Source organism: Abramis brama, assembly GCF_963993115.1.
Source record: "Abramis brama genome assembly, chromosome: 15".
Lineage (NCBI taxonomy): Eukaryota > Metazoa > Chordata > Actinopteri > Cypriniformes > Leuciscidae > Abramis > Abramis brama.
In genome coordinates this window covers 21,263,916-21,287,074 of record NC_139977.1, presented here as the reverse complement: position 1 = coordinate 21,287,074, position 23,159 = coordinate 21,263,916, and the positions used below count along the sequence as shown (strand labels likewise).

The 23,159-nt window shown below is 37.4% G+C and overlaps 3 protein-coding genes across 4 annotated transcripts; all 3 read right to left on the bottom strand.

Annotated features, from left to right (window-relative positions):
• Positions 1–97: 97 nt before the first annotated feature.
• On the bottom strand, positions 98–8,004 carry c6.2 (complement component 6, duplicate 2). The gene is made up of 18 exons (XM_084136306.1): positions 7,727–8,004; positions 7,032–7,206; positions 6,738–6,894; positions 5,660–5,804; positions 5,367–5,514; positions 5,084–5,216; positions 4,647–4,760; positions 4,288–4,528; positions 4,029–4,151; positions 3,780–3,946; positions 3,395–3,620; positions 2,983–3,151; positions 2,196–2,313; positions 1,960–2,092; positions 1,658–1,852; positions 1,424–1,511; positions 631–872; positions 98–518 (listed from the first exon to the last, which is right to left on the bottom strand). Exons 2-18 carry the CDS (start codon positions 7,175–7,177, stop codon positions 337–339), a joined length of 2,727 nt encoding a protein of 908 aa, XP_083992432.1. The 5' UTR covers positions 7,178–7,206; positions 7,727–8,004; the 3' UTR covers positions 98–336.
• Positions 8,005–11,033: 3,029 nt separating this feature from the next.
• Positions 11,034–14,617, bottom strand: rgs7bpb (regulator of G protein signaling 7 binding protein b). Its single transcript, XM_084137571.1, has 6 exons — positions 14,250–14,617; positions 13,455–13,621; positions 13,222–13,352; positions 12,861–13,005; positions 11,957–12,027; positions 11,034–11,853 (listed from the first exon to the last, which is right to left on the bottom strand). The coding sequence occupies exons 1-6, from the start codon at positions 14,397–14,399 to the stop codon at positions 11,762–11,764; spliced, it is 756 nt and encodes a 251-aa protein (XP_083993697.1). The 5' UTR covers positions 14,400–14,617; the 3' UTR covers positions 11,034–11,761.
• A 338-nt stretch (positions 14,618–14,955) lies between these two features.
• On the bottom strand, positions 14,956–20,890 carry rnf180b (ring finger protein 180b). Of its 2 annotated transcripts, none has more exons than XM_084137569.1 (7): positions 20,746–20,890; positions 20,212–20,310; positions 19,949–20,041; positions 19,206–19,844; positions 16,120–16,333; positions 15,907–16,032; positions 14,956–15,812 (listed from the first exon to the last, which is right to left on the bottom strand). In XM_084137569.1, exons 1-7 carry the CDS (start codon positions 20,776–20,778, stop codon positions 15,619–15,621), a joined length of 1,398 nt encoding a protein of 465 aa, XP_083993695.1. In that variant the 5' UTR covers positions 20,779–20,890; the 3' UTR covers positions 14,956–15,618. The 2 variants fall into 2 exon arrangements, with proteins under 2 accessions (XP_083993695.1, XP_083993696.1); XM_084137570.1 differs by having other exon boundaries at positions 20,761–20,890.
• Positions 20,891–23,159: the final 2,269 nt, after the last annotated feature.

The window sequence follows — 23,159 nt, the reverse complement described above, 5'->3', positions numbered from 1 at the left end:
GGTCTTAAATTGTGGGCAATGTGACAAACAGAGCAAAGCCACAGTGACAGGTTTTCAGGGTAATCAACATACAAATGGCTTAGATGCAGAGACATGCTGAGATGGAAGAAAGTATTTTAATGTTTGAAAAATATATACACTTCAGATGAAAGAGCATTTAAATACAAGAACATCTGAATGTGTGATAACATTTGATTGTGCAGTTCCATGCTCTAATGCACAACATTGCATGCTGTGAGTGACTATAAAACATCAGTGCGTTTTCCGTACAAATCAATAATGGGTGCAAATCTGTGAGCATTTCAACTGTGAACATTTCTATAGATTGGTGCACAATTAAGAACTTGCACAAGGACCTTCATACAGAAGTTCAAACTCAATCTTGCTACACTTCATGGCAGCCATGAAGCACAGACTCATGCTCCGTTTGCTTTGAGTTCTCACAATTTTCAGGCAGTACATTTGCTTCCCATCCTTTGAACAATCTCTGGGGATTTTGCACTCACATGTAGTTGACTCTAAGAAGAAAAAACATTGAAAAAGTGTTGAATTATTTCAACTGAATACAAATCAAAAATGCTTTGCTGCTGAAAGGTTATATAACATAAGGGTTCGTAATAAAATCTGCACCTGAGCAGGTCTCCCACTCGTAACAGGTGTCTGAACCGCAGGGCTCCTGCACTGAGCTCCACTCGGATACATTGGCCCTGAATTTGGCCCAGTCCAGACTGCCTGCGTCATTTTTGCACGGCCCATTATTCATAAAGTATAATCTGGCTCCATGACAACGGTCAGCATGAAAAGCACAGAAGGACATCATAATGGCACTCTCCTTGTCTGCGTCGAAAACGCACAAGTCTGCTCTATAATTTCTGCAGGATACACAAATACATGGTACTTAATGGTCAAATTTCCCAACAGGCCACAGCATTAATATATACAAATAATTATTGTTCATCCTCAAAACTTGTGCATTTGTCCTCTGAAGTGGGAAAGTCTTAAGCCACCGAAATTACCCGGAACAATTTGTCCCAGGAACTTATTTTGGCTTTAGTTCCCAGTAGGAACTTTTAACTGTCTGGAACTCTCCCTCAAGTCGGAGGAAGAGCAACAACCCCAAATTCATAATCCAATATGGCTGCTCAGCACATTACCATACTGAAACAGTTGTAATATATTGTTTATTAACATTTCTGTTTGCCTATGTTTCAATAAACTCAGTGGTGCATGTAGTACTATCCAACCTCCGGCATTATCTAAGCAAAACCCCCCCGCTTTTTTATGTTTTTATGTCCATCTTAGATTTCCTGGGATGGAATGCAGGCAACTCGGGTGTGACGTCCTTCCCAACTTTGACATCCCTCCTCTGGGGTCAATGGAATGCAGCATTGAAACACCGTCACAAATAGGGACACGTTCATACCTGCATCTCTCTTTGGACATGCAGATGCATTTAGTCCCATCATGCATCTCTCCAAGTTTACAGCTGCTGTCTGGTACAAAGGGTTTATCTGTGGAAAAATATGTTTAACCATGTTTGCATTAAAGGAGCTAAAGTTGTTAACATAAATGAGTGTCACTTTATACTCAAAGTAAGCGGCAAGATTTGTGAATCATATGAATTATTGCAAAAAGCATATTTATTCTGTGAAAGTACCAATCTTGCAGTGTATGTCCTGTGAAATGCTTGGCTCCCAGACAAGACTCTTCCCACATGAGTAAGACTGACGCCCTGAAGGACTCATGCCACTTTCTGAGCAGGCCAGCATGATGTCACTTCCTACTTTATACTCCATTTTGTCTGGGTATATCTTCATGCCATCAGGCACTGTGGGTTTGAAGCAAACGTTTTCTGGAATGACAGGAGAACATATGGAGTGAAAACTGTAAGGGTCAAAATGAGCTTTCAGATCATAAATTGTTTTGTTTTGATATGATATCAGCATTTCTATGGCTTACTAATGCACTGTCCTTTGGGTTTCTCCCAAGTGCCATCCTGCAAACAATGAATGAGCTGGTATCCGTCCAGCTCAAAACCAGTGAAGCAAACAAACTCCTCGTGATCTCCATAATCGTATTGACGTTTGTTGATCTGGAATTAGAAGGAAAGAGTTGGACGTTAGTGGAAGGAAGCAGGAATAAACAGCAACAGGAGAAGATGTGACGTAAAAGTTTCAGCTCTTGTGTCCCCTCACTCTCAGGTGGCTGTTGGCAGGTGGACGGGGTTTTGGACAGCCAGAAGCTCCAGGGGGCAGCTGGCTCTCATGGGACCCTTCAGTCACAAAGTCATCATCATTAATGCACACATTTTGCCTGTGAAAAACAGACAAACAATAATGTCTCACGTGTCATATTAATTAACCATGCATATTGAAAATGTATTCATGCAGAAATTGTTTCATCAGTAAGTTAAAAAGCATTCAAATTCATACATGAGAATGGCTGGACACCATATTGATATTACATTCTTGTTTTTAGATTCAAATGTCATCTAATTTCGTTGTACCCTGTACAATGACAATAAAGAATTCTATTCTCTATTCTATTCTGATAAAAAAATAATTATAATTAAACAAAACCTGTCTATGCATAAGCACAGCTGGCAAATGAGAGGTTTGAAACATGATCACATGTAGTCTTGGTCTATATAAAAACTGTTTGCACATTTTACTCTTTGATCTTGCTATGCAATAAGTGTTTGCTCTCAGGTGAGAGTGTGTGCAAGAGAGCACAAATGAGAAGAGGTGGGAGTGAGAGAGAGAGGTGAGATTGTATGCAAATTGCTAGCTGTAGGCACTCGCTCCTTAATTTAAAACAATACAAACATTAAGTAAGAACAAATTTAATTGCATATGCACAATAATATGAGAACTTGTACGAGTACTTTATCTGCACACATTTTTTTGTGAATGCATGCCAATGACCGCATTCTGACCCCACATATAACTCTTCTGTAGTCTACAGATAAGAAAGGGCACTTACTCCTGGAAAATAGAGATGGTACACTCCTCCACCTGCTTCTCAAGTCCTTGGCAGGGTGTGCCGCCCTGCTGGGGTGCAGGGTTGTTACAGGTACGCGAACGATGCTTCTTCAAGGTGGCGTCACAAGGACTCCAAGAGCTCCAGCAGCTCCAGCGCCCATCAACTTTGTCTGTGGGATATAGACAGAATTTTATTACTGGCACGTTATTATTATTGTCATTTTTTTATATATATATAAATAATACTATGTAGAATTAGGAATTATATAATTACTATATAATTATCATTTTATTTTATTTATATTATATATTAATATTATATTTTGTATATTCTTAGAAATATCTGTATGTCTATATACATATATTTTTTTCTCCATTAGTGCATACATATATTTATAGGAATGCATGTGAACCTGCAGTGTAGTCTGGAGCTCGTTTCTCGCAGTTTGGTCCATAGGTCCCGGTCTGGCAAATACAAATGCACTCTGTTCCAGAAAGAGCCGGCCGGGCATTGTTGGGGCAGGGGGCACATTTACAGGAGTCAAATTCAGTCTGGTACTCCATCAGCGCCCTATGGAGATGCCGTCTCTTTGTCACAGCACAAGGGAAGCCCCGCACCAAATTCACATAAGGCAAAAGCTAGATAAAATATTGACAAATATACATTAATCTGGTGTTCCTGTTTTCAGCTCATTTGCATTTCTTTTGAATAAAAGTTTTTTTCTACACCCCAGAATATTTGACAGGTTAATATATGACCATTTTCAAATGACATAAATGTTTGTTTCTCCTCCTAACCTCAAAATCTATAACAGTTGGATTGTCTATTGTAGATTTGATCCAGTTCTGGTATGTAGTGCTGTCTGGCGATACACCCCTCTTCTCCCAGGCCAGGGCTGCTGTGAATTCAGCTCTACCTCCTTGCACAGATGTGATACACTTCTCTGATGCTTTTACAATTGACCCTGAAATGGACAACAGAATTTCAAATAAAGTTTAGATAAAATGAAACATAAGCCTTTAAAAGCACATATGTGTATGTATTACCTTCATATTCGGTTTTGAATGTATTTTTCCCACAGGTGGAGCTATGCGAGATTCTATTATAGAATATAGCGATGATGGTGGAATCCTGACTAAAGCAACTGTTCGTTTCTGCTTCTGTCAATCCTGGGAATTGTAAGGAGACACCACTGATCAGAGAGCAAAGTTGCAATGTATTTCATAAATGAGAGATAAAGTTACGTGAGCTCCACATGACCAAGGTCTCTAATGTTCTTACAATCAGATGATAATGTCTGCTTACCGTAGGTTTTCAGTTCTTCTCGATCATATTGGAAAAGGAGATCATACTTTCCCCCTAATGTCCCAGAGCTGAAATAATGTGTCCCAAACAGCTGGAAGATCTGTCTATAAAGGGCATAGTTGTATTCCAGTGGTAGACTGTTTAGAAACTGAAGGAAAGGGTCTGATAAGTAGAGGTCAGAGGATTTCATTTTGAATGTTGATGTGGCAACAACCTGATGCACCCTGAAAAACTCAGAGTCCTGCATAAAAATAACAAAAACAGATCTTTGTGAACAACGTGTTCAATTTAGATATAAAGACACATTTGTGTACTGTTAGGGATAGAAAAAAATGAAATAAGAGTTTGAAATCCCTTACCTTTTGTTGAGATGCTTTCACTGCCTCTTTAATTAAAAAAAAATTTGATTCTTTGGCCAAGATGACTTTTTGTGGTTTGACTTCTTTCACTTGAAAATCTTCAAGATTTTCTACCTGGAATGAAATCAAATAATATTAAAATGTCCAAATCTAATCTTTGATCCATTTCATGTGTTTTGTGTGATTGGAAGATAAAACAATATATTGCAACTCATATTATGAGTAATTTGATATTTTAGTGATACACCAATGTTGAAATTCTGGCCAATACTGATAAGTCAATAATTATTGTTTTGCCCAATAATGGAAGAATATATATATATATGATGCCAGTGTATTGTGCATCCCTATGTTCTTTGGATGTTATTTGGATATAGAATTTCTTTAATTATTCCATCTAACAAGTAAAATATTATAAGAAATTTGATTTTTCCCACCTTGATTTCATATCTCTCAATGTTGGCAGGGATTCGGTAGTAGTTCCTCTTCAGTTTTTCTAGAGTGCATTCACCCCCCATGAATGAGTTGTCCAGAACAGCGCCTCTCATCTGCTCTGCCGCAGCATCAAATCTAATTTAAAAAATAACCTTTAGCAGTTTTAAGAAAAGCTCAAGCTCAGATTTATTTAGCTGACAACATGATAACATCTCTAGAAGCTTACCATGTCCATGAAGTTGTTTTGCAATCTCAGAAAGCAAATGATCTTTATCTGTAACTCACCCATAACCAATCAGGTCCGCTCCAGGAATAAAAGCAAATCTCCGTTCACTTGCACACACTTTTTTGGTTTGCGCACAGTCTCTCTCGTCAGAGTTGTCCCCACAGTCGTTCTGATTGTTGCACTGCAGAGCAGCATTTATACATCTTCCTTTGAAGGCAATAAAGCAAGTTGGTGATCATGCACTTGTTTTCTAGAGGAAGCATTTAAAAACTGTACATATTTGCTAGATTATAAAATCAATAGACCATGTATCATTAAATCTAATATGATGTGTTGTTGTGAAGATATCTACCACTGTCACAGGTGAACTTCTCTTTACAGTTGATAGGCTCAATCCTACATTCCTTGGAGGGATGACAGAGTCTTTCCTCTGTAAGCGATGGACTACACTCTTCCCCGCCAAACTGAGCCGGCCTCAAAACAGACCTGATTCTGAACTAAACCACACACAATATACACACACTTACTACAGCAGTAGACTATGTTTGAGCAGTATCACACTAGCAAGAATGTTGTTGTTCTCGGCTGTAGAATAGTCCCAGCCATGCTGATATTTGGAAAAACTACATTTTGTGCATGTGATATTGCTTTTATTTAGTTAATAATCAGTAACACACATTTTAGATATAATATTGCCATTTAATTTCGAACATTTAATCAAACACATTTTTAACGATGAGAGAGTCAATGACTCGTTCAAAAAAACTGCAGCACCACGTTAGAACGTTAGGATAACCTTAGAATAACGACAGGGGAACGTTCTGGGAATATTAGAATAATGTTAGAATAACGTTGGGGAACATTCTGGGATTGTTAGAATAACGTTAGAATACCCTTAGAATAACATTAGAGCAACATTAGGGTAACGTTCTACAAACCAAAAACTAACGTTCTATTTCCGTTAAGAAATTTTTCCATGGCTAACCAAAAACAAACCTTAACAAAGAATGTTCTGGGAACCAAAAACTAACGTTCTGGGAAGCAAAAATTGTTAGCTGTTTTGATTACGAGAAGAAGACTACAAGAGCATATGAATTACCACCAATATTCCATAAAAATTAAGAATTTTCCATTATGATTTCATTGTGACTTTAATAAACATTTTAATACTATGAAAATAGGTAAGGCCACACCACAACTACAATGATAATGGCACAGATGAACGAAATCGTTTGAATGATTTTCTGAACAATTTATTGGTGTGTATAAATGCATAGATAGTCTGTCTGGAATGCAAAAACAAGGACAATCAGTGAAAAGTCCCAATGCTGTTGTGCAGCTGCTGCATTACATTTGCTAGACCAGTCAGATTCAAGGACCCTAACTAACTTTTGCTGAAATATCCTAATAGCTGTGTGTGTTTTACTTACAGATTTTTTGGCACATGGCGAGCACTCTGACCAGGGTCCAAACTCAGTCAGCTGGCAATGTATAGGACAGGCCTCAACATTACACGCTCTAGTCTCATGTGTCTGACACAGCTGGAAACAATTGTTTTTGGTCCAGTGCTCATCAAAGCGCACAGCTCTGCAACAAAAAATGCACAGTCCACATATTACCATAATAAACTTTAATAAACTTTATCAGAAATATCATGTTAGGTTCAACCTTCCAAAAGAAGCAAGAAAAGAAAAAGAAAAAAAAAAGAAATCATTTTAGGTTACCTTGTACGTGTTTGGGTTCCAGAGTCACAGGTTTTGGTGCAAAACCACCATGAACTCCATGGGTAGTGGTCACAGAAACATCCTGTAATGGTGGTAAATGAAGCCAGGCTGCAGAGTAGGACAAGGGGAATGGAAGTACGATCCATAGAGAAGAAGGCCTGTCGGAACTTGATAGCTTAAGGTAAAGGAGAAGGTTAGTAGGTTATACCGCCAATGACATTACACATGCACAACTGATTTGTTTATTTCCATAATGATTTTTCATTTGCACAGTGCATATTATGCACATAAATTAATGAACACAAATGAGGTATTCTGAAAGAACGTTATCTTTAGTTTATGTAAGCAGATCAGGGGGTTTGAAGTATGGAATACTATATGCACCATTTTTAATATATTGAGTAAAAGTGCTCAAAAATAGTGATAAAAGTGGTTTATAATGGTTTAAGATTTAAACACCCAAACAGACAATGAAAAGCCATTATGTAAAAAAAAAAAAAAAAAAAAAAAAATTTATATAAAACCTTTAATATTAAATATATATCATGGTACCAAACCTAAACCTAATCTGACAAATTTGAAAATTAAAAACTGATTTAAAATAAATCCAACAATTAAATCAAGACCTCACCACAGACAGTTTCTTGAGAAGTTGCATAAACCTAATATTACCTGAGCTTGTGGGTAATACTCACATCAATTTCAGACTCCTCCAAAAAGCATGTAAGCACACTATCACGTCTAATTTTAATCTCTGTGTCTGTTCGCAATATGAGTAAACATCAATATCAGCAAAACAGTGGCACAATCCGCTGCACTGGAAAAGTTACTCTTGTGACCTGGTTGAATTTTCTTTCAGCGTTCTCTCTCAACGCTCTTCAGAACTTGTCCATCCCCCTTTGCTTCCAGTAAACCCTTACAGCTGCAAGTTTTCACTTTGACACTTGGCTTCTGCTTTAGACCATGGGAATGTGGACAGAGAGTACATGGATAACATGTTATTACAGGAGAGTTATTGCCTTTCTCCATGCCAAAAAATAGTTTGCTTTTATACTTTATCCTATTTTTTCATAATTCATAATAAGCATAACTTTTTTTAAACATCATTTAGGTCTCTAAGAATTTCTTAAAGACCCGTGGTGAAAATCAAGTTTTTAATGTTATAAGTCTATGTGGTGTTTTTAATATGTTTTAAGCATAGACTGTAAAAAAATATGGACGTAGTGTCCGTGACGTCACCCGTAGGTTTCTGAAGAGCATTTTTGAAGCCTAAAGTGGGCGGAGCCGGCCGTCGCCATCTTGGCCTTGCATCACTCCCGGATAACAGAAAATAGACAAACAGGCGGGGCGTGAGTGGAGCTGAGGAGCCTGGCTATCTGAAATCACCTAGCTCGACGTGATCGAGTTAGCTGATGATGTAAAGCCAATTAAACGTTCCTATTTTTGCCCTTCGAAATATTATAATAGTTAAAAGACACGGCTACAAGTGAGACTGTGTATTACTTCGAGAGTGTTTGTGTATGACAGTGATTTATGTGCATACATGTCCGTCACTCTTTCATGGTCCGTCAGCGCGGCATCGCTGAGCGGAGAGCTTATTCAGTCCATTTTAAATTCTGATGTTGGCCGTCTCTCAAATGGGTTATGGTTTAACCGTTAAACCATAGATATATTGCCTTTGAAGTGCAAGTAAATGCGCTAGAAAATCCGCGCTCATTCATGTGCATTTATTGCACGGACGGAGAAAGCGCCGACGCCTGCATGATTTCATCTGACGGTAACTTACATAAGCATATTATAATCCATCTGTTCCATGGGAGCAGAACGAACGAGCATTTATTGACGTTTTAAATTTGAAAACCCCAAAAAGCAACGAAATTGTCAGACATCCATTAGTGCATGTTCACAGAGAAAAACAACTGAAATACAGTGCTGGTTGTTCTCTCGAACGATAACGACGGAATCCAAAGACGTGGGCTTTGTAACGTTACCCAAGTATTAAATTGTATGAAATAATAATCCCGAAAAAAAGCACAAACACTGCAGAGATGGCAAGTTCAGCAGCTAACATTGCTGAGGTGAAGTGACGGCTAGTAACAGCAGACAAACGGCTAGCACTGACAGCGGCAATCCATCTGTCACTCAAGTGGCTTGGCCACACCCTTAAATTTAAATATTAATCAACTAAACGGACGAGTTATAAAATAATTCACCCCCCTCACAGTTGTTATGAAGGGCAAAATTAGCTGTATAGACCAAATCCGCATACAGACAGCAGGCTTTAAACACGTTTTTTTCTGCTGTAAAATTTGGCATTTTAACATGGGGGAGATACAGATTTGACTCACTTCTGACAACAGCCTCAAGCGGCCAGTCAACGAATTGCAGTTTAACTCACTTCCGTGTTGGTTTCAAGAGAGAGACGGGGAGGTTGCCGCTTGGTTTTAAGACACACCATGTGCAAATTCGTCAACACCATTGCTATTGATTCTCTTTAAAACTGCGTGAACCAAAGACAGTCTCAAAAACGCGGAATTAATTCGCTGGTGTTTCTGACGTCACAAACTACCTTGTAACCAATCACGTCAACGTGCCAGCCAGGCTTTAGCATATCATTAGGTGTGTTCGACATCGGCTGCGGCTGGATGCAACCGATCGGCGAGAGTAGCCGCGTGCAGGCGGGGAGGAGCTGCAAACGGAGACGTGAAGTCGGACACTTTCTGGTTCCCGTAGTGACCACTCACGTGGTGTTCGCATACTTTACCACAGCTTAAGTGAAATAAATCAATGCAATATTTGCCAAATAATACACAGATGTTTCAGAGACATTTTCATTCAATACTTTATGTATTGCTTCATACGGAGTCTGTTTGAACAAGAATAAAGTTCAACATAAGATACTATCAATGCAGTGGAGTCTACGTTTTTTAATCAGTTTTAATTGGATAAACATGACACAATATAACATTGCAACGACATGAAAAGAGTGTTCACTGTTATAATAAACTGATTTGAGAGCTTTAGAGGAACTAAAGGTGTTCGAATAAACACGAAACACACGTGATCGTTGTCATGCGGTGAATCCGGCCAATCGTGGAACAGCTGTGTCGTCATCAGCCCTCCTGCAGCCCAGTGCAGCCGCTCTTGAGAAGCTGCGCTGGCTGAGTTCTCCGGCTACTCTCGAATCGCTCTCGCGGTACTTTGATGGCATATGTCACAGTCACGTGGCGTCGGCGCTGTATCAAGTCGGACAAAATTTTTAACCGGCATGCACTGCTTTAAGTCAGCCGCCGATCGGTCTGCGCAGAGCTGCATGAAGTCGAACAAGCCTATTAACAGCGAGCTAGCAGGGTCTCGAGAGATTCCAGGTTATCCCGGTATTTGGGGGTACCCGGGAACTGGGGTCTCCCAGTTTTTGTTGATATGAAAAATAGTGTAGATATAGCAATATAGTGGGTGTATGGTGTATATTACGATGTTATGATGAACTATGCCTTTCTCCACTGACGTTCTGAGTTGTTCAAAGCGTTTCTGATGATTGTTAGAGGGCAGCTGCCTGACTGAGATGGCGAACGGAAACATGGTTTGTGTAACATTAGCAACACATTATTAGCTGTTAGTTTGAAAACACAGTCAAGCAAAAGGCTAATCATATTAATTAACGTTATGATGTTGTAATAGCGATACCATTGTGCAGTGTTTACCTTAGTAAGCTGGCTGAGTGAATCTGTGAACTGGCGTGAGTGGAGGCGGGGCTAATTAGCATATTCATTGATCCGCATATACTAAATTAAGCAAGGATGTAGTTACATTCAAGCTATTTTAAAGCATGAAGTAATTTTTTTTCACAGAAAAAAAAAACGTTTAAATATGTAATTTTGGTGATCAAACATGAATTTTAAAGGAATACAATTATTGACTACAGGGGGACTTTAAAAGGTTTCATTTTAAAGCCAAAAAAACTGGATGTGAATTACTGAAGGCTACAATAAAACAAACAATTACAGTAAAAAAAAAAAAAACTTTATTATCATTATAAAATGATGTATAGCTTATAAGAGCTGTAACTATACATACTTTAGACACCTGACATAAAGAGCAAAAATCATAATGCAAATTCTCATAAAACTGGGATATGCATTCACACAAACCTGATGTCTTTAATTGATAAATTAAAAATAAATCATTAAAATCATTTATAATAAATACAATGTTTTATTTACAATTATATGTATTATGTACATTGTGATTTTTTTACTGTGTTATATTTGTTTCAAGCTTAGAATGAAATAGCAATGGCTTTAGTGCAGAGCATTCTTGTGCCCTTACAATGACTGATATAATTTTTTACAACATTATCCCTTTATGGAAGACTAAATTAAAAGCATTGCACAGTGGCTAAATTTATATAAAAGAAGAAAAAGCAAGTAGATGAAAAACACCAATCCTATACTTCTTTCACTTACTTTTTTTATACAATCATATGGTTTCACAACACATGACAAAGAATGAACCTTTCAGTAACTAAAAATTGACAATTGATTTTGCTTAAGAACTCAACAGGAAGGGTTTTGAATCAAGGGAATTCTGTCCTCCAACAAGTGATTAAGTAGTTTTGACACTGTCCAGGGACAAGTTACATTAGCGAAACAGTTCCAGAGACACGAAGGAGACGAGTGAAGCGCTAATTGATCAATGATCAGAAAAGAAGACTTGAGAGTATTGAAGGTTTAGCCAGACACAAGGCAACAAAGCCTGGAGAATCGCCTCTTCCTCTGCCTCACCAGTGGATAAGGAGTCAGATTTAGCAGACTGCTGTCATCTACACGCAGGAAAATAAATACATGAATACATTTCTAACTATTTGAGATTAGAGGATATAAAGAATCCATTACAGTACTAGAATAAATCTGTTTGAGACTCACCTTGATTTTTCAGCGGCAAAGGCATTGTCTCCCTGAGTTTGCTTAGAAGGTTTCTCATTTCTCGCATATCACTGGAAGAAATTTCACAACACAGGACAATAACTATCACAGTCAAATGGATATTTAGTACAGTATTTAAAGACCTCTTTTTCGCTTTAACCCCATTTTACACAATTAATACCCCAAATTGGTTGACAAGCATTTTATATACACTACTACTTAAAAGTTTGGGGTCACAAATGTATTCTTGTGATGGCAAATCTGAATATGCTGACTTGGTGCTGCACAAGAAACATTTCTTCTTACTATCAATATTGAAAACAATATGCTGCTTAATATTTTGGTGAAACCTGTGTTTTCTTTTTTTCAGGGTTCTTTGATGAATAGAAAGTTCAAAAGAACAGCATTTATTTGAATTAGAAATCTTTTGTAACATTATTAATGCCTGTAAAACTGTATTTTTTCCCCTTTTAATGCATCCTCAATGAATAAAAGTAAAAAAAAGTATATATATATATATATAAATGCTACACATTTTAAGTGATTATTTAGTAAAAAATTTAAATATTGTTATTACACCTTAAATTAATAATTATAAATCAGTAAGTATTAAATTGGGTCATTATTCTTTTAATGAATAAAAATATTCTTTTTCTTATTTGAGTACATATTGGGATTATAGCTCATTCGCTTCATAGGTCTTGCACCTTTGTCTTTTTCTCAGATTTTCAAATACTTTTTGCTTAAAATCAAAGTTTGTCATGTGATTCATCTCCGATCTGGTTGGTTTGCTTCATTGCTTACAACTCCTTACTGAAAAATTGTTTGAAATCCCAATGGAGAAAATGAATAGGAAAAATTATTTCATTCTGTCATTCCAATCCATTCTTTCTGTTTTTCATACCTCTCTATGTTCTCAATGTCTGTGCACACGACCCAAGATTCCTGTGGAAAATCTACTGGTGACGATGAACGATCTTCCAGCATCGGCACATCAGAGCTTTCGTCTACCCTGCAGTCCATGTTTGCTTCAGGACACACATCATTTCCTAAAGTGAGTGAAACAAAACAGTGCAAGATAGTTATACTTTGTTTTGCTAATTGAAAAACCAGATGAATTGTCAAAGCAGCTGTTTTATGTATTTATTGTTCCATCCCTGCCACCTTCAGACTGTATTTCGTCATGCAGTATATTAGCTTTATGTACTCATGTCTGCTAATGTAAAGAATCTGCTGTCCTCTGCTGGCTGTCATTGACACAACACCTTTCCTATGGAGCTGCAGAACACCCAACAGACACATAGACTTGAGCATCTCTGTAATGTACATCTCCAGGCAGCACTGAAGCTGGATGAACAACCTGCATATTTCTGGGTGGATTTCACCATCCTCTGGCCTAAGACAAGCATAGAGAGAAAAACAGAATCCATATCAGCTGAGCTTCATGACATCCTACAGCCACATATTCAAAGCTACATGGCTATTCATAAATGCTTACCCATAGATTGCAACGAGGTTTTGATAGGCAGCCTGGGCTACGGCGCATCCTTTAATTCGAGTCCTGTGCATCTGTGCCCTTAAGGAAGGACAGTCGATTGTATTCTCCCCTATGGAGATGACCTGCTCACGATGGAGGGCCACAAGAGTGTTGAACTCCTGAACGGTCTGAAAATGGAGACAAATCCTTCTCAGTCTATTTTTAGAAAGTGAATATGTATATTCCTTCTGGAAAACTCTGATTAAGCAGACGTGTTTTGGAACATAGCTGGTTTGGTTGGTAGACCATCTTGGACCATCTTAAGATGTCAACCTGGCATCTGAAACATGGTAGCTGGTTGATCATTTTTGACTAGAGAGAATCCAGCCATGTTCCAAAGCACAGCTAGCAGCTTAAACTGGATTTACCAGCAGGGTATAAACACGAGTTTAGCTGCATTATCTATATGCCACATAGCAACACATGGGATTGTGAGGATGTAATTTCTAAATAATGGTGCAATATGAAAACACAAACGGCGAGTGATAAACATTATAAAACCAATCATTTATCTTATAATCAATTCACAAACAGAGACCCAATAATTATTCATGTTTCAATACATTACATCCGTACAGGCTTTTAGTACAATATAGTATGGGCTATAACGTTACATACTGTAATTATCCGTAGCCTACTGGTAAATACCGTTAAATTGCATATAATTGACAATAATTTTAATGTGTAGACACAACTAAAGCCTATCCAAAAATAGCACCCGTAGAAGTGACAGCGGTTGTTCTACCGTACGCTCACCGTTCTACAGTCATCCATCGCCCGCTGAGCTCTCCGCGAGCTCTCGGTGCTCTCCCGGCGCTCCGGATCCCTCATCGAAGACTTGCCGATTTGAAAAATGTTGGTTGCGGATCTGGGGCGGTTCTTTCGCCCGTTCGGTGCAGAACACATGCATACGCATCCACGAATAAAAGCACCTCACTGAAAAAATGTCTTTAATCAGTCTGTCCTCGATTCAAGGGTGAGGTCGATCCTTGAATGAGGGATGTTGTTTCTCTGCCGTCGATGATTAGAGTGATGTGACAAAGCCGAGCGAGCGTCCGCGACGCTTCCTCTGCATCTCCGCACCAACAGGCGAGTCACCTTCACCTCTGTGGAGGGCCGAGAGCGGCTTAACTCCACACAGCTGCGGGCTTCGATGAGGGAAAGGAGATATTCACGATTTTATTTGTAAGCGCCGTCTCAAACATACGGAATCTTTGCTTATTTATATTCATTGTTATCAAAAGAACGACTGTCCATCAAAAAACTATCTGAAACGTTCTGGGGACGTATTTGGTTAAAAAACTAGACAGCTATTAGAAAACATTATGTAGGTAAATTCTTATGTCGTTGCAAAAAACATCTTGAAATGTTAATAATAATAATAATTAATAATTCAATTAATTGAATTATTAATAAATGGATAGAAAACACTCTACCTGTTGTAACACAAAAACTTCCCTGTAACATTCTGGAAACGAGTTTATGGTAAAGGAAAAAAAAGAATGAATGTTTCTACAATGTTATGAGTTGGTTCCCTCCAAAATGGGAAAAAGCATGTTGTTCGCCCTTAGGAATGAAGAGAAACAAAAAAAATACATTCCCAAACTTTGCTTTGAGATACAGGAATGGGCTGTCATTCTAGGCCATTGCCAAATTAAATTATAATCTCATTCCCATAGATTGAATTGACACAACTAATGTTCTCAAACCTTATTGTACAACTTTTTTTTTAGTGGAAGAAACTTGGGTTCTCGCTTTAGACAAGCAACTAAATGGCTCTAACTAATAGCAACATAAATAAAGGTAACTTATAAAACTGTACAAAGAGACTAAGCATTATGCCCTCCCTGAATTATTGCTTTTTTTGTTTTCTAATGCATTATAATACTGTTTACAGGTCAAGTAGGCAGATGATATTAGGCAACAGCTAAACGTGATATCTATAAATTGCACAAACCCTGAAAGACCTAAACTATAAATAAGCACACAGTAAGAAAAACACCTTAATAATTTTTCATCATATTTGTAGCTACATTGAAATAAAAGTATGAGGCACTTGATGAGATGTCCACCGTCAACATTCATTTGTCCAGCAACAGCAAAGTGAGATCTAATCCTCCATTCATTAGATGAGGAGGAAGTAGCAGAGGCCACATAAGATGATGAACGCCATCACCCAGTGCAGAGAGTAGATAGAGATGATCACAAAGTCAATGTCAAACGGCCAACCCCACATGTCCCCCAGATCCAACGCATCCAGGCCAAATGCTCTGTGGGGAAACTGCCAGCGACTGGCAGGGCCTCCGTGTCTCGGAAACCCTGAAATAACAAAGACAAAGGAAATAAGTGGGCAACTGTAATTTAAAATCCTTGGGTCTTGAAGAGATGCTTATGCAAATGACATATGACCAACCCCAAAAAATGCGAAAACGCTTTGGACAGTTGGGCAGGGGCCACTTTGAATAGTTGATTTTCTGAAAGGTTTCATGTCTTGAGCGATATACTTTTGGGAAGCACGTCTTTGTAGTTTGATTAAGCTCTGAAACAAACAAACAAAAAGTATTAGGTGGTTAGATAAAGTTTAGATGCACTAAGAGAGAAAATGGACTTTATCTGTTCCACGCACCTTCCTGAAAGAGAACATGGGATATAAGGGTCCTACAGAGGGGACACGGGGTATTGCTTGGCCGATTCTTGGCCAGAGTTCTCAAACAGGGCTCACAGAACACATGACTGCAAGGATGGCACTTGTAGGGGCTGTAATATACGTCTAAACACACGGCACATGTGTATCCCTCTCTCTCTTCATCATCGCTGCCTGTTAGGTCCCACTTCATAGCCTGATAGGTAGAAGTAACACAAGAAGACACAAATAAAACATCACTGAAGAACAGATGAATTATGTTTATAATAAAAAAAACGACATTCAATTCATTCTCTGTGTAAAAGATGTGACCCACCAGTTATCAAAAGAAGAAAAATTCTCCAATAAAATGACACCTGCTGCAAGAGCCATGTGCAGCTGTGAACGGCTTATTAAGATCCTCAGGATTCTTGCAGCAGCCTATTATGTGGATTTACGCCTGTCTTGATCCACGGATGTATTATTGACATTTTGCCAGAACTCGTCAGTACAACACAGCTCCTCGTTCAATAGCCCACATTCATTTCTTGCTTATCTGACGCTTATCATACATTAAACAAACTAGAGCTGTGTACCATTCAGAATAAAGGAAGCAAACAGGATGCATACTTGTGATTCAAATGTTACAAGAACAAAAAAAATTAAGTAGATTAAAGGACTGCTCACACCAAGGACCATAACTACTATGAGATGTTACTGTAGCTCATACAGTAGAGCATGGTGCTAGCAATGCCACGGTCATGGGTTTGATTTCCAAGGAATGCATGAACTGATGAAATGTATACATTAAATGCAATGTTTGCACTTTGGATAAACACATCTGACAAATGCATAAATGCAAATATAACTATAAAGTTTTAATGAGAATGAGAATAGGGAAGTCCACATCACAATTATAATGATAACGCCACAGTTAACTATAATTGGAATCACTTTCAGGACGTTTTTCCAATTGGAATCCACCTGACTTTAAAGGGATAGTTAGGCCAAAAATTATATTAAACCCATGATTTACTCACCCTCAAGCCGTTCGAGATGCATATGTCAATCATTTTTCAAACGAACACATTTTCAGTTATTTTAGAAAATGTCTTAGATCTTTCAGTGGTTATAATGTCAAGTTATTGGGTCCACCTCCTTCAAGTCCCAAAAATGTGCATGCATCCTTCGCATCCTTCACAAAAGTAATCCATCCAAGGCCTTCGTTTATCCCCCTGGAGCCGGATGGATTACTTTTGTGAAGGATGCATGCACATTTTTGGGACTTGACGGAGGTGGACCCCATAACTTGACATTATAACCACTGAAAGATCTAAGACATTTTCTAAAATAACTCATAACGTACTCAAAATACTCAACGTAAATCATGGGTTTAATATCATTTTTGGCCGAACTATCCCTTTAAAGATCTCGAGAGTTTAAAAAAGCAGACAACATAACTGCAGCATTAGCTTATAATAAACAGAACATTATTGGACATTGGTGTGGATACTAAAGTAGTTATAATTAAAGTTATTTTACATTTATCATTCATGGTGTAAATGGGCCTTTAAAATGGAACAAAACGTATACCATCTGTGTCATTTTTAAACGTACAGTATGGGATTTTTTCGCCACTAGGGGTCGCTAACCTATTTACAATAACAAAGGCGTAGTTTGATGACGCAACATTTGCTAAGAATTATGGATCTTGTCGTCAACGTCAAGCCGACCGATCTAATAATGTTTATGGATGACTGAATACATCGATGTTTTTATCCTGACTGTGATATAAAGCAGTTCGGGATTGCTAAGAGACAGCTATCAGCTTCACACGCGACGCGAGTCCCGCGGATATAAAAGGAATATGGACATTTCATTCTACCGAACTACACGCAGAATTACTACTCACAGGTCAGTTTATTAGACAAATTAAACTTGTGAGGTAACGTAGCGCTGTTTCACTTGGTCTAACATTACACTAGCACACTAAACCGCATTTGAATGTGTTGAAATATGTGTTAGTTTGTCTGTATGAGACTAGCAGTAAGCTAGATCAACATTAGAACAACATACAGATCATATTCTGACATTTTATCATTGTTGAACTATAAAACATTGATTAGTTTTATGTAAATGTGCTCACCTGTTTAATAAAGTACATGTAGGAGCAGTCGAAGTCTCGGATGTGGAGCTCTCGTTTATATACTGTCTATGGGAGCTCTCGGCATCTCGAAAACACCGCGCTGATATTGATTCTCGTTTTAGTTCTCCTTTTTTATCCAAAGTCTGCTTGCCATGGTCCATAATGTTTGAACGAAACAACAACAGCGTGCAGATAGACATTGCGAACTACAAAGTTGTCCACGTCTGTCGTCTTGGTTACTATCAGAGGGCTCTGGTTCATAGCTCTGGTTACCATGGCAGCACGAGCGGAAACCAGGGACAACGCGGATATGACGCCATTGACTGCGACAAAACGGAAATAAAGAAACGTGCCGTGTCTTCGAATTAAATTAAAATTTCTCCTGGTTTGAAAGTTGTTGGAAACAGTCGGGATAATGTAAGTACACAACTAAAAAAAATATATAACATAGATATAGTGATTTTTGCTATTTTTAAAGCAAAAAAGTTACATATTGTGCCTTTAATAATACATTTTCAGTTAATTACCCATAAAATTGTGGTTTATATATGTTATGTTTAGTTCTGTATGCTAAAAATGTCTTCTTTCTAAAAAGAATAATAGTTATGTCTGTTTTCAGAGAAACATGCCTAATCATTTGAGAAGAAATGTATATCAGGGAACAAATATGCATAATTATTCAAAATTAATTATTTATGTTTTGTCACAAAACTTGTTTTGGACAATGAAATATTTGTATGACTATATATTGAATTTCTTTGAATGCAATTAAATAATTTCAATACAACACCTGTCGGGGGAGCCATATTGATTTAAATGAATTTAACAAAGCCAATTCTTAAACTCTGAATATTACCCAGCCTTGCTAGATAGTTATTAAATTCACAAATAGGAACAAAGCAAGTCAGACTTAGGCACTCGCCATGACTTTAAAACATCTCACCAGATCTTTTGCCTCCTGCTGTCTCTGAATCCAGCGTTCCTTCTTCCTCTGCTTCCTTCTTAGGCTTTTCAGGCGGTTTTTTTCTCTCTTGTTAAGCTTTGTCTCTACATTGGGTAAGATGTTTCTGAATGGCTCTTCCATCAGTCTGACGCCCTCTGGATCAACTGCTCTGTCCAGAGAAGTTCTACTCTGGGAAGCAGAACCCATATGCTGTTCCTCTAAACTCTCCCGATCATCATACAGCTGTAGTGACAATTCAGGAGGTAAAGGAACATCTGTGCCTCTCTCAACATTCTCAAGAATTTGTGGCTCTTCACTTGACCCAACCTCAAGTTGAGTTTCAGCAGAGACTACATGAGATACAGGACAGGAGAAGCTGAGGGTTGAGGAAGGAGAGGGAGCTATGCTCATTGTCTGAGGGAGAGACTCCACCTCAATGTTCCTCCTACTAGTATGTTCTCTAGTCCTTCCTGGTCTTGTTAAAAGAACTAGAGGTTTTAGATCCTGATCAACACGACTTTTACTGAGATGCACAGTTGTTTCATGTCCACAGGTGCATTTGGAACAATTTACAAAATTAAAGCCTCCTAAGCGAGCTCCACAGTACTGGCAGTTTAATTTCCCGACAGTCCAATTGACCTGTGAGAAGGGTACATTTTATCAGAAAAGATCATTCCTTTTCCAGGTGATTGTCAATAGTCCAAATTGCATAAGTTAAAAACAAATACATGCAAATTCTGTACCTGACCAACACTTGACAAAATCCAATCTGGCAAAGATTCAACATTTAAATGCCACACATTGCATGTGGCTGCAGCCTCTCTTGATGTTACCACCTGTAACAACAATATATATCACTTATATTTAACAATATATAAATGTCACTTCAAAAAAATTTAATCAATGATTTTTACATAAATGAAGATCTTTAACCATTCCCAAATTGAGATATTTTACATTTACCTCCTTTAAAAAAATAGATAGTTTTAGATCATAATTCACCCACCTTGAGGAGACTGGTTGAGTCTATTAGACATCTACGGCACTTTCTGCAGCGAAGGTTTGTTGGATCTTCTAGTGTCCTTGATTTATCCTGTTCTTCAGTCTGTTTGAAATGTGCAGTGGAAAAAAAAATATTTTATACCTCTACAAATCCTTAGGTAGATGAAGACCGCACGCAACACAATGCATGCATAAAGAGTTGATTGTTGTAATGTAATATCCTTGGTTGTCATCACTGTATGGCTTTATAATATGCCTTTTTCTACATATTAGAAAACTTTTGCTTGACCATAAAACAGGCCAATACAATCTCGTTGCCAGAAACAACACCAAAATTCGTACAACTTAAATAATATGTGCTGCATTTAGTAATTAACCTCCCACTTAATTTTACGTCCAGTTTGTACAGACGTAAAACAGTGTAGTTTTCTCAATAAAGAATCAACAGCGATAGTTCCTGTCCTGGCCGGTGTTTTGTAGTCATTATTGTGCAAATACTTTCTGTTTGACTAATTTAAACATTTGGCTACGTACGTACAAAAACATATCGTACCACGAAAGAGGTAGCCATTTTCTTCGACGGAATTTCTGAAGAGTTCCTCAAGATGTTTGGCTAAAAGGCTAAAAACAACAGACTGGCTCTGTACTGCTCTGAGTACAGCTGCCTTCACTACGGAAGCCGCAGAGGGACAAAAACCGTCTCGGATATAGACACGGGCCTGTTACTGTACGTTCATACACGATATAATTAAATGATTTCTCATTCATAAAGTCATTCGCTTGTTTATTTAATCATTCAAGATCTCCAAACCTAGACCAAATTCACAGTACCGGTCAAAAGTTTGGAAACATTACTATTTTTAATGTTTTTGAAATAAGTCTCTTATGCTCATCAAGCATTTATTTGATAAAAAAAAAATAGGGGAAAAAAACCCAGTAATATTGTGAGGTTATTACAATTTAAAATAATGATTTTCTATTTTAAAATACTTTAAGGCGAAACACCCCATTGAATAGGCCCGGGTAAAGAAAATAACTGATAAATATCACCATACTTTACCAGTTGATTGATTAATAATTGCATTAATAATTGCAAACATTTTTTGTATTACAAGTTTTCTGAAATATTGTTTAGATATGCAAATATCTAATTAAATATGCACTAATTTGCATAAATGTATAGAACAAAAAATCTGAGCATTGGATAAAGTCAGGTTCAACATTTTTCAAATCTGAACATTGGATAAAGTCAGGTTCAACATTTTCATTTTGGATATCTCTATATTTATAACTCCACAAATCAGAAAATACTGTCAACAGCCCAAAATAAATACATTTTCGCCATTTTTTTAGGAATAAAATGTTGTATAAAATCTTGAAAATTATATACGAACAAACCCCTCTGTAAAAATGTTCAGATTATAGATAAGAATAAAACTGTGTAAGTGTTATTGAAGTGGAGATTTCTGTCTCAATGTAGGAGGAAAAACTCCTTTGAGAAAATGCCTTTAAAGACATAATTGAAGACAAAAGATACAGTTAAAAGTGTATTTTGGATGTTTTCTGTCCACTTGTCTGAAAAAACACTTTAAGAAAAGCCAAAAAGCCCAAAATCTCAAAATTGACAGATGCATGAAAAAACACTGTTTTTGCCTGTATAGTGTCTTGCCTTAAATATAATTTATTTCTCTGATGCAAAGCTGAATCATCATTACTCCAGTTTTCAGTGTCACATAATCCTTGATATAGTTATTATATAATAACAGTTGTGCTGCTTAATATTTTTTTGGAACCTGTGATACTTTTTGGAACCTTTTTTTTTAAGGATTCATTGATGAATGAAAAGTTAAAATGACCAGCATTTATTTAAAGTTGAAATCTTTTCTATAAATCTTTTTTTTATAAATATTTAGGCTACTATCACTTTTATCAATTTAACACATCCTTGCTGAATAAAAGTATTAATTTACTTACCCCAAACTTTTTAACGATATGTATATTGTTGCAAAATATTTCTATTTTAAATAAATGCTGTCTTTTTTAAAACTTTTTATTCATCAAAGAATCCTGAAAAAAGTATCAGAGGTTCTAAAATGTAGGCTAAGCAGCACAACTGTTTCCAACATTGATAACAAATCAGCATATCAGAATGATTTCTGAAAGATCATGTGACACTGAAGACTGGAGTAATGACTCTGAAAATTCAGCATTGCCATCACAGAAATAAAACATATTTTAAAGTATATTCAAAAGAAAACAGTTTATATGATAATGTTTCACAATATTACTGTTTTTTATGTATTTTTTATCAAATAAATGCAGGCTTGATGAGCATAAGAGCCAAGACTTCTATCAAAAAAGTAGGTTGTTTCCAAAATTTTGACCGGTAGGCTACTATGCTATATGCACAAATAATGCAGGGTAAACTTTAAACAACATAGAAAATGAGATCGAAAGTTTGGTGGTATGCTAGGCTATCTGTGTAAATACATAGGATAATAAAGTGATTAATAACGACAGCAACCTGTTCCTGGAACCATTAGGCTGTAGGCTTACTCACTCTATACATGAGGGATGGAGGAATGAGAGATGTTTGGGCCAAAATGTTCCGTTTTCTCAGCAGCAGACGAGCTACAGCAGGTGGCAGCAGCAGCAATACAATTTTCAGCTCTGCGGGTGTCGAAAACACAAGCCTCTTTACAGAAGAAAAAAGTTCTACTTTAATCCTTTCAAATTTTAGGGAAATGAACAGCGTTCTGACAAGTTTTGTCAAGTCATCACCTGTTGGAATATTACTCGCTTCAGTAGTTTGTTTTTACAAATCAGGTAGGCCTATGATGAGGATGGTTTGATCTCACTGGAAGAAATTCTGGAAAAGTGCATGTTGTAGCTATGTGGAGAGCCCACCCGACACGGTCTGCGTAGGTAACTGACGCGTCTGTGGACCACTGC

Bases quoted from the DNA above. Each gene is read 5' to 3' on its own strand.
- c6.2 (XM_084136306.1), bottom strand. From the start codon at position 7,177: ATGGATCGTACTTCCATTCCCCTTGTCCTACTCTGCAGCCTGGCTTCA. The intron at 3,621-3,779 runs GTTAGGAGGAGA...TATTTTATCTAG, and splicing joins CAACTGTTATAGATTTTGAG to CTTTTGCCTTATGTGAATTT. The intron at 873-1,423 runs GTATGAACGTGT...TGTATCCTGCAG, and splicing joins ATGTCCAAAGAGAGATGCAG to AAATTATAGAGCAGACTTGT.
- rgs7bpb (XM_084137571.1), bottom strand. From the start codon at position 14,399: ATGTGTTCTGCACCGAACGGGCGAAAGAACCGCCCCAGATCCGCAACC. The intron at 12,028-12,860 runs GTATGAAAAACA...AATTTCTTCCAG, and splicing joins GACATTGAGAACATAGAGAG to TGATATGCGAGAAATGAGAA. The intron at 11,854-11,956 runs GTGAGTCTCAAA...TCCTGCGTGTAG, and splicing joins TTTGCCGCTGAAAAATCAAG to ATGACAGCAGTCTGCTAAAT.
- rnf180b (XM_084137569.1), bottom strand. From the start codon at position 20,778: ATGGCTACCTCTTTCGTGGTACGATATGTTTTT. The intron at 19,845-19,948 runs GTACAGAATTTG...CCCTTCTCACAG, and splicing joins TTTTGTCAAGTGTTGGTCAG to GTCAATTGGACTGTCGGGAA. The intron at 16,033-16,119 runs GTGCGTGGAACA...TGTTTGTTTCAG, and splicing joins CCATGTTCTCTTTCAGGAAG to AGCTTAATCAAACTACAAAG.